General features: G+C 39.4%; 1 protein-coding gene across 2 annotated transcripts in view; it reads left to right on the top strand.

Moving 5' to 3' along the window:
* The window catches only part of LRIG3 (leucine rich repeats and immunoglobulin like domains 3), a 43,746-nt gene extending 37,240 nt beyond the window's left edge, over positions 1–6,506 (top strand). For both annotated transcript variants that reach the window (XM_080576965.1, XM_080576966.1), the window contains exons 15-19: positions 430–882; positions 1,094–1,252; positions 2,321–2,464; positions 2,544–2,819; positions 5,764–6,506. In XM_080576965.1, coding sequence (XP_080433091.1) covers positions 430–882; positions 1,094–1,252; positions 2,321–2,464; positions 2,544–2,819; positions 5,764–6,008 — 1,277 coding nt within the window. In that variant the 3' untranslated portion in view covers positions 6,009–6,506. The remainder of the gene's footprint in view (positions 1–429; positions 883–1,093; positions 1,253–2,320; positions 2,465–2,543; positions 2,820–5,763) is intronic.
* Positions 6,507–14,275: the final 7,769 nt, after the last annotated feature.

The following is a 14,275-nucleotide window of genomic DNA, read 5'->3' as shown; positions in this document are numbered from 1 at the left end:
CACAGTCACTATTATAATGCACAGTAATAAAGGATAGTTATGCTTCATTTCTCAGGTGTAGATGAAACAACTTTAATACGTCGAAAAAGAAAAATGGGCTGATGTCTTTCTTTACAGATAGGAATTTTTTTTAACTTTTAATTTCCTGATGTTTTGTTAACCATCTTTGACCTTTTTCTTTACACTCTTAAGTGTGTGTGATTCGGCCTTTTATCTTAGTAAGGAAAGCAAGCATCTAAATCTGATCAACTAACAAGCAAACTGCAGGCTCTTAGTTCAAATTCCTTGAAAGTGTTTTCTCTGAGAACGACAGTAGGCTTCATTAGGCCTTACTGATGCATTTAATTTAGCTTTTCCTCTTGAGCTGTGAAGGAAAGGAGCATATTCCCATTCTTTCAAGGTCATATAAAGCCTATTCTTTCTTTTCAGAAACACCATCGTTTTTGCGGCCTTTGCTGGATCGAACTGTAACAAAAGGTGAAACTGCAGTCTTGCAGTGTATTGCTGGTGGTAGCCCTCCACCCCGACTGAACTGGACTAAGGATGACAGCCCTCTCGTGGTAACAGAAAGACATTTCTTTGCTGCAAGCAATCAGTTACTGATTATTGTAGATACAGATGTAGAAGATGCTGGGAAGTACACTTGTGAAATGTCTAATACACTTGGAACAGAACGAGGCAACATTCGTCTTAACGTAATTCCTACTCCCACCTGTGATTCTCCTCAAAACATCGCTCCATCACTTGATGATGATGGATGGGCCACGGTTGGCATTGTGATCATAGCTGTGGTTTGCTGCGTGGTGGGCACTTCCTTGGTGTGGGTGGTCATCATCTACCACACCAGAAGGAGAAATGAAGATTGCAGCATCACAAATACAGGTGTGTAAACTGAAGGTTAGCCTTGGAAGAGAAAAAAAAAAAAGTTTGTGGTTACTTTCCAATGGCTTTCTTGTAGGAACATCTATGTGCTTTTACTCATTCAGAAGAATAAATTGCTTGTTACTTTCAGCACTGTGCTGACAAATTTAAAAATGCTCTACAAACCCTGAAGTATGCTGATGCCTTTTGTGCATGTTTTGCTTCACCACAGATGAAACAAATTTGCCTGCTGACATTCCAAGTTACCTGTCATCCCAGGGCACGCTGGCTGAAAGGCAGGATGGATATGGTTCATCTGAAAATGGCAGTCATCATCAGTTTCTCACCTCTTCTGTGGGAGGGTATTTCTTACAGCAGAGGGACAGTAATGGTAGGTATGAAATGTAAAGCAGATTTTCCAGTTCAATTGAGTAGCTACAGTTTGGCTATTGTCTTTCTAATTTATTGAAATAGCACTAGTGAAACATCTTCACTAAAGTTGAAGAGAGGGCATAAGATTTATTGCATGTGATTGCATCAACAAGCTAATTGCAGAAACTTGGTTCTGTGCATCCAAATGACACTATGGCTTTGCTTAAATCTTTTTCTGTAGTCTCAAGGGTAACTTTAAACTGATGATCACATTTCCAAAACAAGAGTGTCCAAAAAGAATTGTGTCTTCCTCTGATGTAGCTTGAAAAGGATGCTTATAATGCAATGTACAGATGGGTGCTAATACCAGAGTAACTTTAGTATAATATAACTGATAAAGTTTCCTGTTAGAAAAGTTGTTAGGGTCAAAGTCAATAAACAATTTAAGGTGAGTGCAGATTTAAAGCTGCAGTATTTTTACATATTTGGCCCCTAAGAATCCAAAACAAACCTCAGTTTGGGAGGAAAATACATCTTACTGGGAAGGAGTTAAGAATGGAGATGCCGTCAGCAGCTGGGGCTGATGTCAATGGAGCAGTCGTGAGAAAGTCCTGCAGTTGTGAGGTAGCGAGAGGAGCTGCCTCTTTGCAGAGCAAGGACCATGGAGCAAGTCCATAGCTTTCAGGTGCTGCTAAGCTGAAAGTCAGAAGAGCTGTTTGAGCAGCCAGTGACTCCCTCTGACTTTTCCACCCATAAATTTCTCATTACCTCTGTCTGCTCCAAAAGGAGCAGTGCGCTCTGCTATGCAACGGAAAATGAGCCTGGCTTCCAGTACTTTAGAGGAAACAAGTCCTTGGTTCTGATCATATAATGAAGCAAAGTGTGACATGTTCTCAGTCAAGCTAATTAGTTGAATGCTTTCTAGAATTAGCCTTTTCATCAAAAGGTTAGGTTAAGCTTAAGCAAGCTCTGAATATACTGTGAAATTTAATTGAAAAGACGAGGTTTTTAGCGGAATTTACTCAAAAAAGCATAAATTGAAGCTTAATAAAAGACCATATGCTGAAATATCGATTATATTTTTAAGGTATTTGCCACCTAGATAACGGCAGTGAAACAGACATGGAGGGTGTTGCAGATCCATTCCTATGCCACTATCTGGGGACTTCAGGGACTTTGTATTTAAAAGGAAACACATGTGGTTCTGAGGCCTTTGAAGCCTGCAGCACAAGTAAGTTAGAAAAAAAAAATTCTAATTCAATTTTACGTGATGATAAATCTATATAAAAACAATTTGTCGTCTTCTTTAGGTTGCAGCCCTGACCAAAGAACAGTAAGCCTGGACCCATATGAGTCTGGATATTTAAAGAGAAAGGAATGTTATCAATACTCTCCTCCGCTGGAAGATCCCTTTGACCAATGTGTAGGCATTGTTGGAATGCAGGCTACAAATAGCAAATTGATGACCTCCATTTATACTCAAAATGAAGGAACTGGACTAAAAAGCAGAAGTCTTAACTCAGACAAATGTGATTTAAACAGAAGTTTGGAACCCTCATCTATTACCAGTAACAGCACTTTCATGGGTATGTTTCTCACTGTTTTTACTCAAGCTGTTGGTGTCCTTATTGTCTGCCATTGCCTATTTGCAACACTAAACAAATCTGATTTCTCAGCTTTTTGTTTCCCCCTCCTACAATAAGTAACTCTTTAACAGTGTTTTGTTCATATAACTAGTGTTGTGAATAAATGGTTTTGTTCAATGTTGTTTGGGTTTCTTTCAGCAGGTGTCAGTGAATTCAGTAAGATAATACAGCATGTGGAATACAAGTACTATTGAAAGGAGGAGAGGAGAGATGGGAAGTAGCTGAAGAAAGGCAGTTGGAGAGTTGTACTTGACGTTTTGCATGTGTTCTTGTGTCTTCCCCCCTTCCTTCCCAAGTAATTTATGATATGGCAGTGTCTATTTTTAAGGCATGCCCAACACGATGAGATACAGAACTGTATGTATAAGCTGTATCTCCACGGCAGTGCACCAGGACAGTTGGATGCTCCCGAACTGGGTGTGCCCTCTGGATCGGACTGGGGGTTAGGCAGGATATGGGCCCTCTTCTGTGTTACACAGAGCACGGCTCGGGGCTTATTCAGAAGCAGAATTGACCTGCATCAAAGAAGTCCTCAGATACATGGACTTGTACCACAGACGTGGTAGCCCAGTGAGGTGATTCACCCCTGGGTGTAACCCTCTCCTAAGGAGCGTTAGGTACAGCAAAGTGAACGTTTGAAGCTCGGGAACAGAAAACTGATTGCAGTAAAACTGCGTAATGAGCAGATTTTAGATTACCAGAAGGTCTTAATAGCTCACATTTACACATCTCTTCAGCGGTGTGATTTTTATCTTAACGTAGCTGGCAGATTTCCATAAACGCTAGGGTTCTTAGGTACATCTTCTCAAACTTCAGGCATACCAGAAGTTTTGCCTACCAGGCAAAAGGTGCACAGGAGGGCTGGGGCAGGTGAGGAGACTGACTCTACTGTATGAGGATATATGGTAACGCTGTCAGCCACAACTATTTACTGTTCAAAGTACGGCACTGTAGAAAAACGCTCTGTCCACCCCTCCTGTCTCTTCTTTTTTCTTGGTGTGAATGACAGAAGAATTCCTGAAGGGGAAAACGGTTGCTTTAATTTTGAAGCTCACTAATTTTTTGGGTTGGTTTGGTTGGCTTATTTAAAATGCATATAAACACACGTACTGCTTTCATGCCTGTGGTATCTGAGTGCCAAGTGCACTCAGATACTGTTGACTCTTTCCTGACTCGTGTGTCAGCAGACTTGTTCAGGGCCTGGATCTGCCTGCTGAGGCGAGGGAACCTGTGGGAATGTCTATCACTGGGCTCTTTGTCCTCCAGGGGTAGGGAAGGAGGTAGAAGTTCTGAAGCTTTACCCCTTCAAAAGCCAGATGTTCAGAACATAAAACATTGCAGATGCCACAACATCTGGCAGAGGCCCTGGGACTGCACACAGCCTCCTGGCTGCCTGCCACTGTTGCAGTGGTAGGACTGTGCAGATAGGGCTTTACCACACGTCTCCTGCAGAAAGAAAGTGGCTCTGCTGTGAGAGGATACAGCCTTGAGGGTTCATACTCCCCTTTCTGCCCTAAAAACCTACGCAGAGCTGCTTACTTGTCAGTTTTCTCAGCTACTTCCAACCCAAGTTGCATTATCACTGTCTTGGACATTAATTGTCATTAGAACTCTTGACTCAGAAGAGCCTGTGGTTAGATCCTGGAGATGGATGCGGAAGAGATCTTGATACTTTTCCTGCCTTTAGGTTTGGACTTGCTTCTTTCAGCATTATTGTCTTCAAATCCAGCCCCCTTTTTGCCCCTACAATCACAATGAAGAAAGGCAGTTGGTATTAACATCACTGCTGATGTGTGAGGCAGAAAGTTCACAGCTTGCATTTTTTTTTTTTGAAGACAGCTGGTTCATTTGTGGCTTTGGTGCTGAGGCACAGCCTTTTATGTTGTATTAGGAGCAAAATTGCTTGGCAAATCATTGATACAAATACGGATCTTGTCCAAATCCATTTTTAGTAACATCTCAAATTACAATTTTAGTTGAAACTTTTGCTTTTAGCAAACAGCCAAAACTAGAAGTATGGCTTCAAAAATGAGCCTGTAACACATTCTCCTCAGAAAGTGTTTCAAGTATCACAGATACTACACTTTGTGTCAGCTGTATCAGGGCATCAGAGAAAGCCCTTCTTGTGTTAACACTAGCACCTCACCAATAGTGAAGAGTGAGGGGAACACCGATTATTTTCTGGCTAGTGAATACAGATATTTATAAATAGACGTTCAACTAAAATGCCACATTCTCCTGTGGTTTATATTTGTTCTAGCCAGTTGCAGGCAGAGAAACGAACAGGTGCGAATGAAAGCATAGTTTGGCTGACAGGACCTTTATTACTAATAGGAAATGTTAGCCAGAAGAAAGACTGTTTTAGCATTCAGATTGCACAGTGGTGGGTGTTGTATAACCATATTCTAATTATTCTTTTAATTTGTGCTGAACTGCATTGCAGATTTCATGTGTCATTGGCTCACTGAAGTGAGCCACTTCACAGGACACACAGCCACAGGACAGAGTGACTGTTCTGACTTAGAACAGTTCTGCATTAGAACAGGTCTTGTGATTTGTTTATAGTTTGGTCTCTGCCCTTCCCCAAAGAAAACAGGCATGGGAGTAGTCATGAAAACAAAGGTAATGAAGTTATGTCATGTGTGGCTGTCAAGCCATTTACGTTGGAAATGTTTATAATGTCTCAGGTGGCAGAATCTTGCCATATAGCTGTGATCACACTTAGGTTTTCTTTTAACAGGAAGAATAATAGTTACGTAAAATCTCACCTTTGTGAACTTTTGCTTGTGTCAGTCCTTGGCTTTCATTCTAATGTGAAGCCCTCAGTGAAACACAAATCCGTCTGCATCAGTATTTCTGTACTTACACATTTGCTATCTTTCAGGAACATTTGGAAAGCCTTTATGGAGGCCTCAGCTGGACTCTCTTTCAAGTCGTAGACAGCCAGCAAGTCGCCAACCAAAAACCTCCCATAATAATCCTCATGCCTCATTGGACTTTGATTCAGAGGCAGATGAAGATGGAAAGGAAAGGACAGTTTCTAGAGGAGAAGATAACATTTATACTTACAAACAGTGCTTTGAAAACTTCAGGACTTCTACTTTTCAATCCTGTGATTTGGATACATAGCTCCTTTCGGACCTGCCATTGATTTCTGGAACCAAAGAAATACTTTGACATACTACTACCTCAGTGTGGAATGTTATTTAAAAAGGGAATAAGGAAAGGAAGAAGGGAAGAAAGAAACCACATGATGCTATGAACTCAGAACAAATAAATGCATTTTTATTCAAATAAAACAAAATTGCCAAAATGCTCTAAGTTTTTATACAGGGAAAGCATTCCTTATAAAAAAAATACTATATTTCTAATTATTTTATAGCTTTGTTTTATGCAAATAATATCTTGTAAATTAATGGTGTAAATAATACAGCATATGTATTTCTATGTCAGACTTCATTTTATTGAAATGAGTAGTAAGCATTCTAATTTTGTACTGTTACTTGTACCTTTTTTTATAAATGGAAACTCCATGCTGTTTGCAGGTATCATGCATCTTATTTGCACATTACTTTTAATAAACTATGCTGCCATGTGGTCTCTGACCATACATTACTGTATGAAGAATGAGGAGTGTGAATTGTGTTTGTAGATAGAGAAAAGGAGTATTGCATCTGTAGGTACCTTCTGTTGCATGTTTTCACCTTGATTTGCCTGAAACTTGTGTTTCTGGATTTACTGTGTTAAATGTGTTCAGCTTCTAAGAGTGGGTGTGGTCCTGCCACAATTCCTGGTGGCTGGTAAGATAGCTTCAATCTATTTGTGCCAAAATAAATATGCAAATCTTCCACTTTCTGCATTCCCACAATCAACTATGTATGCACACATTCTCAGTTTTCATGCACACAAGACTGTAACACTGTCTGCTTGTGCCTGCAGCTAGCGTGCATGCATCTGGTGGAGGATACGCACAAATCCATGTCAAGCTACTTAGAAGAAAAAAAAAAAAGAGGAAAGGTGCTGGAAGTCTGCCTGGTACCATCACTCTTTTCTAAGTGGTGTACTGTTAAATGTTTGCCAAATACGCAGTGCATGTCTGAGTCTTTGCTTTCCCATACCCTTTCTCCCTATTTTTTGCTTCTGCTACCACTTCCATGCCCAACATGAAAAGGTAATCCAAGTACAAGATAATGTTTTCTTTGGTTTAACTCATGCTTCTGTTCCTTATTCAACAGCCCTTTTCTGGTTATAGATGGGATCTGTGCTTCATTCAATTGCTCAGTCAAGTTGAGCAATTGTAAATTGTTGCTGGATTAAATTTGCAGTAATGAACCCAATGCCTTTATACGAAGTCAGAGAAAGAGGTTGCTTACTCTAAAAAGGTAATTAAAACTAAGTGAAAACACTCTATTTTGGATTTCTATTTACAGATGCCTACTATTTAAAAAAGCTGTGAATCCTGTTGTCATCACTGCATTAAAACAGCGAGACTCCAAAATGTTTAATATTACAGGACACTGGCTTTTTAAATCTATCTGCTTTGAAGGTGCAAACTTACATGGTTGCCAAATCACTTCTTTTAAACTAAATTAAAAGCAGCTGTTAGAGGAGACCATCACAGACATAGCTAAAGCTAGAGCAAAGGTTTCACTGCCTAGTGTAGCTGAGCTAAGGGCTTTTTGTTGTTTGCAGCCAGAAACCTGGTACCCAGATTGCGATGCAATTTTCCTTTAATTTAGGCGCCAGTATTAGAGACAGGAAGTTAATCCATCCTTAGTCACTGGTGGTCTAAGTGGAGAGAATGGATTTTGCGTGCCTTAGTTTATCATATTGCCAGATTTTCTGACTCTTATTGTTAATTTGTCTTCATTGCTGCCAGATGTGCTGATGTGGTGACATACGTTGACATGGGTATTTGATTATAATTAAGTGCATTTTGAAAGAGATTAATTTTTCCCAAGTTAAGCACAAAGCTGTAAGTCAATAAGGCAAGAAATCTTAAATTTGATTCAGTCAGTAACTCAAGATCATTTCTTCCCACCACTGATCCCAGTTTTTTTTTTTTTTTTTTTTTTTTAAGGGGAGGAGAGCTGGAGGGGTGCGTGTTTGCTTTGCTTTTTGACATATCTAAAAAAAAAAGTTTTAAAAAGTAAGCACATCTTTCATTTCAGCATTAATGTTTATACTTATGACTCCATGTTAAAGGTCCATCATGAAAAACAAGCTTTAAGTTTGTTTTATGTAGCCAGGGTAAGGTTGGGAACGGAGACAGTGTCACTTGTTTATCCCTCTTTCATCTTCCCCCTTAAATACTTTCTTTTTGGACTTTATGTTAGAGAGTATAAAGATCCTGATTTTCCAGGGACGTGGATCCCTGTACCCAAGTAGAGGTTCAGGGTCAATGCTTGAATTTTAGACCCTTCCCATCAGATTTCTTTTAGCAGCCTAAAAATACAAATGACTGCAATTTTATTTGATGCCTTAAATACTCAGGAATGAATGCTCATAAGTCATTTTGCTAGTTTGAGTTTTCATGTTTATTGTGCTTAAATACAGTGGTAATTGTAAACTGCAAGATAGCTGTGATGACTTACTAGTTCTTTTAAAAACTGTTGATATAACCAAACATCTGTTTTTAAAAACTGGGAAGTGTTACCTTCATTCTCTTTCCTCTGAAGATCCAGAGGTTAGGGAGCTGGTAGATTGGTGTTTACACAGCTGAAAGCTAAATCATAAGCTGATGTGATAGGAAAATAAATTGCAGCCAACACTGAATAAAGCTTACACTGAATCTTAGAAGAGCCTTAGAATGAGAAGTGTTGCTGAATGACAGAACAGACATTTTGCAGCTTTTTCACCAGCAGTAACTGAAATTTTGTCACATAATACCTGTAAAATGCTCTTTAGGGGCAGTATGCTCTTAATATATTACACAAAATGTTCTACCCAATAAACTCATACAAACAATTGATGAGGTATAGATTTCTGCAAGCTCTGAATAATCACTTTAAAGAGAGAACTGGAATGATCTGTTTACTGGAATCTCTCTGGAGCAAGCATTTCCTAACTAAACAAATCTAATGAGTCCACAATTAGAAAAGCAGCCATACTGTTCAGAAGAAAGTTTGGGCCTAACTAGTTTTCATTGTGGCACTGTCACGATCCATTTAGAGTTGACTACAGAAAAAAAAAAAATCTAAGCCACAGCATTGTGTCCTGAATTACTGTAGAGTTTCTTAAGGTTTTATATGTTCAAAATTGTAGCATCCAGCCTTCGGTTCAGAAGCTATGCAAACTCTTATTGCAGAGAATGTGTCTGACTAATTTAATATTTTTATTAAGTAGCTGTATGAAATTTCTTTATCTGAAAAGTGATGGGGAGAGCCGCAGTCTCTTTAGTGAAGAGAGGAAATCCATGTACTACAAGGTGCACTTCTTGTACATACAGTTTTACTTAGAAGAGGAGCTTACCAGATACCTTCCTTTATTATATTTTGTGGAAGTATTACACCTGGGAACTAAAGCCATATAGTGTCTTTGTGCAGTTATGTGTGGCAAAAAGTGCTTATGAGGGTGGTTGTGCCTAAGGATTAGGACTCAGTTGTTCCACTGACACAGGATATGGTCCTATCCTATCTTACTGAAAGATACAGGAGGTCTCTCCAATTTCCCAGGCTGCCTTTTCTTCTGCAGTTCAGTACTGCTTGCATGTCCTTCAGGGACCCTCTTTGATAACCCACACTACTCTGTTTCCATTTTCTTGTCTTGCCCTGTCACTGTGGTTGCAAGCTAGGGCAAATGTATTCGGTTTACAGAGCACAGTGTAGTTCAAGGCAAGAAGTCAGCAGTGCTGAGGAGACAAGAGGAAGCATGGGGAGGCAGGCTAGTCACAGCTTTAGAAAACTTTTTGTCTGAATATGCAGTAAATGCATAATTGAAGAGATAGAATATAAAATATTTATAATATAATGCATGCATTTCCTTATTCTTTACACTACTTTTTGTGTATTTAGTTCTACTAATTCTCTGTGCTCTAAAATGCCAAAGGCAGCTATGTACCAAAGGGCGTGTCATCTGGAGAGTTATGTCTTACTGCATCTAAATTCTCCTTTTCTGGTCCACAAGAAACACGATCCATTTGTTATTCCCTCTGTGTGTGTGTGTTCGAGACTAAATATTGCTGGTGCAATGCATAGTTTCCCAGAGTCATGTGCTCCGTGGGGTCCACTGACTGATGGTCAATGTGTCTAAAGAATGTCATGGAATAACAGGACCTGAAAGTAAAATCGGTAGTAATTTAAGTTCACTGCTTGTAAAACAAATTTAGGCATTGTGACTCAACTCCAGGATTTTATTTCCCACACAACAGAGAACAGAAGCACAAATTATTCTAGGTTATAGACTTCAGTTACAGTACTTCAGTTTTCCACAGACATCAGTACAGTCACTTCAAAGCGCTTGCTTGTTATATCCATTCAGCTTGATTGTTGACTGTGGGCTCTTCACCAACAAATGCAATACAGGACCTTGCAGTCCGAACACCTGTATAAACTATGTTCTGAAATGGATGGTGAATAACTTTAAGCCCTGCAAATTTCAAATGTGAATTTTTCACACTGGAAATTAGGATTTTACTTGCTTGACCAAGGTAATCAGATCACCTGAATATAAATCAGGCTTTGAGATTGTGTAGGCTGTGATGCTATTACTCTGAAAGACTTGTATGCAGCATGGTCTGAAGAGCCCCTTGTTTGCCATAGCAATGTATAATCCACCTTAATTATTGTCAGCTCTTCCTTTGTCGATGTGCATGTAGAAGCTGTGATTTATGTTCTGGGTCCACTGCTGGATAATCAAAATTCAGGTGTTGATTATACAGCCATTTGAAGCAATATAAAATAGAAAGAATGATTTCATTTGGAAGGGACCTAGAAAGATCATTGAGTCCAACTGAACGTCTCCTCAAACAGTGAGGCTTTGGCTTCATTTGAAGCAAAAGCATGCAAAAACATAAGTTCCTATATAGTTAAAGAAACTACCTTTGGCTCTAATCCTGGTGTCCAGTCTGCTTATTTTAGAAACTACTGAAAAAGACTGTAACGGAGGAATGGACATTGATGTTCAGGTTTTGTTTATGCTTCTGTCTTCAAGTTTGCATTACTATAACATGGAGAATTCAGGGTCCCATCCTCCATTCATCAACAGTGGTGGGGTTTTATGCTCATTTTTGTAGGTGCTCACAGTAGTATCTAATTCTGCCCTGCCGCCAATGTGTTGGCATGCCACAGTGCTGTAAGTCAGATCTACAGAGATCTACAGTGAATGTAGGAGAGGAATACATGTTCCTGTTGTATCATGAAGTGGTTTTGAATAATCCTTTTATTCCAAGGGAATAATTTATGCAGATTTTACCATTCATTCCCTCAAAACAGAGTTCAATATGTTTATCAAGAAGCTAGAGCTGCTCTGTCAGCTATTGAACAGGGCAACTATATCATTTTCTGCAGGACACAGAATATGTTTGAGCTGGAGATACTTGGTGAGAACCTTTTCTGATGCTTAGTCCACATATGGCAGAATGGCTGGTGACAAAAGGCCCTCCAGATGGAAGGGAGAATTGCATATGAAGAGAGATGCACACCTTTTCCAGACAGGTTAGGAGTTTTTGATTCTGCTTTTCAATCTCATTTTGATTTTATACTCTTACAAATAACCAGGAAGACCTATTCCTTCATTTTGTATCAAGAGTTCCCTCACTCTGCTCGTGGCTTACCTGACTACAAGCAGAAAGATATTGTGAACTATTGACTGACAAAGCTGAAAACCAGAGAGCCAGCACAAAAAAGAACTTGGTCCACTGGTACCGCATAATAAGTGTAACACATCTCCCAAGAAGACTATTGATCAGTAACTTTGTACAGCTGGGGGTCACTACTGCAGCTATGAAGAAGCTACTGCTTGAGTAAGTGGTAGAAGACATAAACAAGCCAGCTCTTATAACTGAAACTAGTTCCTCTGCTGGCTTAAAACACGGTGTACTTGTACTGCTACCTGCTGTGGGTTTGTATGCCAGCAGCATTTAGAGAGCATCAGTGCTACAGCAGCCAACTGCCCAGAGCCTGGCTTCTGCCACGCACTGATCGTATTCTTTATTAGCGTAAACTTCTTTCTGCTATTAACCTTCCCTCAGGAAAGGGGAAGCATGGCCCTCATCATAATTAGCTCACACAGCCCTCTGTGTAAGCTGAAGAATGGAAAGTGTCAGGGGCACTCGCAGCGGCTTCGCAGGTATTTGCTGTAAGCAGGGAAAAGTTAATCTGCTTGCGGATTTTGGCACGAGGACAAAACCTATGTGTAAAATAGTACTTAGGATGAATTAAATTTCACATAACTGTGACCACACAGTAGGTAGAGTAGTAAAATGATGGCAATGATGGAAAATATGACTAATCAGAAAGCTGTATTAACTTAATGAATAAAATTATGCTTTAATGTGAACGAAGGTTCTGAAGTGCCTCATTTTAAAAATGTGTTTGTTTATTGCTCTGTAGCTTGTAACAACTCTGCTTCTTTCACCTACCAGCACACTGTAGCAATTTCATAAGAAATAGCATTTTCACTCAAAAAAGTAAGTTTTTTTTTTTCTTTAGAAAAAGGGATGAAATTGAAAAGAGAAACTCTGTGACACTGAGCCACAGAACTCTTTTTGCTAAATTGATTAAATCAGAGCATGAAAAAAGTTCTGGAAAATGGAAATGCTTTGACTTTTCACTTTGAAATTACTTGCTGTTGCAAAATTATTTTTATTTTTAAATTCCTAAGAAGCTCTCACCTTTCCGTACAGAACACAGAGCCCTGCAGGTTATCGGCACAGCACAGTGCAGGTGCAGTGCTTCTGTGGGCAGAGCTGTCACCTGTTTTTTCCCCACTACACATCCCTCTTTCCAAATCCATTTGATCTGACTTCGGCAGGTCCCTGTGGATTGATTCTCTTTGCTGCTAGAGCATGTTTCTTGTCCTGATTTCTTCCTAACAGTTCTGACTCAACAAGTTTCTATGGCCGTAGAGTCAGGCTTAATATTTTTCTGTGCGATTAGAATTATTTTCAGTCTCCATACGTCTGGAGAATTGCAGAAAGGTAGTACCTGATCTTCCTGTGTAACCTAGCATGGTTTTACTCCCAGCACCAGGTGGCCTCTCTGGACACATCACCACCCCTGCTTGTCTTGCTGCAGCAAACCCCCAGCAGCATTTAGCAGCATTCAGGAGCTGCATGAGCACTGCCCACATCAGCACTCCCATTAAAGTGAAGTGCAAACAAGAGGCTGTATCACACAGGTCTCCCTCCTGCAATGATTCTGGGCAAACTTTCTAAAGTCTATGACATTTGATCAACCTTTTTTTTTTTTTTTTTTCGTTAAGTATCACTGTATTGCAGGATGATGGAAATCATATCCAGCATTCCTAAATATTATCAACTGTCTTCCCTGTTTTCTTTACTATCTTTATAGAAGAAATGTTTGATAAGAAAACAGAAAAATTATTTTAGGCACAGAGGCTGGGAAGAGTGATCAGGGAAAGGCACTCCTCCTTCCAACCCAACCTTTCCAACTCTCCAGTAGTGTTGGACCTCTTTCCTCCTCACAAAACATTCTAAAATAGAAAAGCAGAGATTTGTTCATATAGTTCATAGCAATTACAAAATGACTATTATATAAATTTGGCGGATTTTTTTTTTATATATATTTTCTTTTAATGAGGTCTTTCACAAAGGAGTTTTGAGCCTATGTGGGCTTCCTGTTTAAGCTTCAAATTTTCCTCAGGGAAAAAAAAAAAAAAAAAAAAAAGGTCTGCATTTTTAGGGCCAGGTGTTTTATATAGCTAAGTTAAAACATGCCTAGAACAGCTGTGGTTATTCTTCTGTCTGAAAAGTAATGCATTTTTTTATTTCTTGTAACGTTTAGCATATACATTTTTAAACATGTTGTTTATTTCTAGTGTTTTCTGTTTGTTTGTGAATCTCCTACCATCATTAGTTTCACTGAAAGACTGAATTCAAGTGTGCACATTAGTTGCCTCCTCTTCTTCAAATGTTCTTACAGATGTTGCTGTAAATCAATTATGGGGCTGACATAGCATTTGGCTGGGTGACAAATGTTCCATAATAATGCAGCTCAGTAAAATGTGGAATTCATGAGGTTACTGCTTGTAACATTTTCAATGTCGTTGTAAATTCCCAGCCATGTCAGCGCAGGTGGAAACAAAGTCATAAATAAAGTGTGTGTGTGTGTACACACGTGTATGTGGGGAGGGTGGGCAGTGGAGGTTCTCACGTACTCATTCTTCCTAAAGAGTTCCCTGGGTGTTTCACCGCATCCATGATTTAATTCAGCTAC

The sequence above is a fragment of the Anser brachyrhynchus genome (genome assembly GCF_964034855.1).
Source record: "Anser brachyrhynchus genome assembly, chromosome: 1".
NCBI classification, from domain to species: domain Eukaryota; kingdom Metazoa; phylum Chordata; class Aves; order Anseriformes; family Anatidae; genus Anser; species Anser brachyrhynchus.
This window is presented reverse-complemented; position numbering and strand designations above follow the sequence as displayed.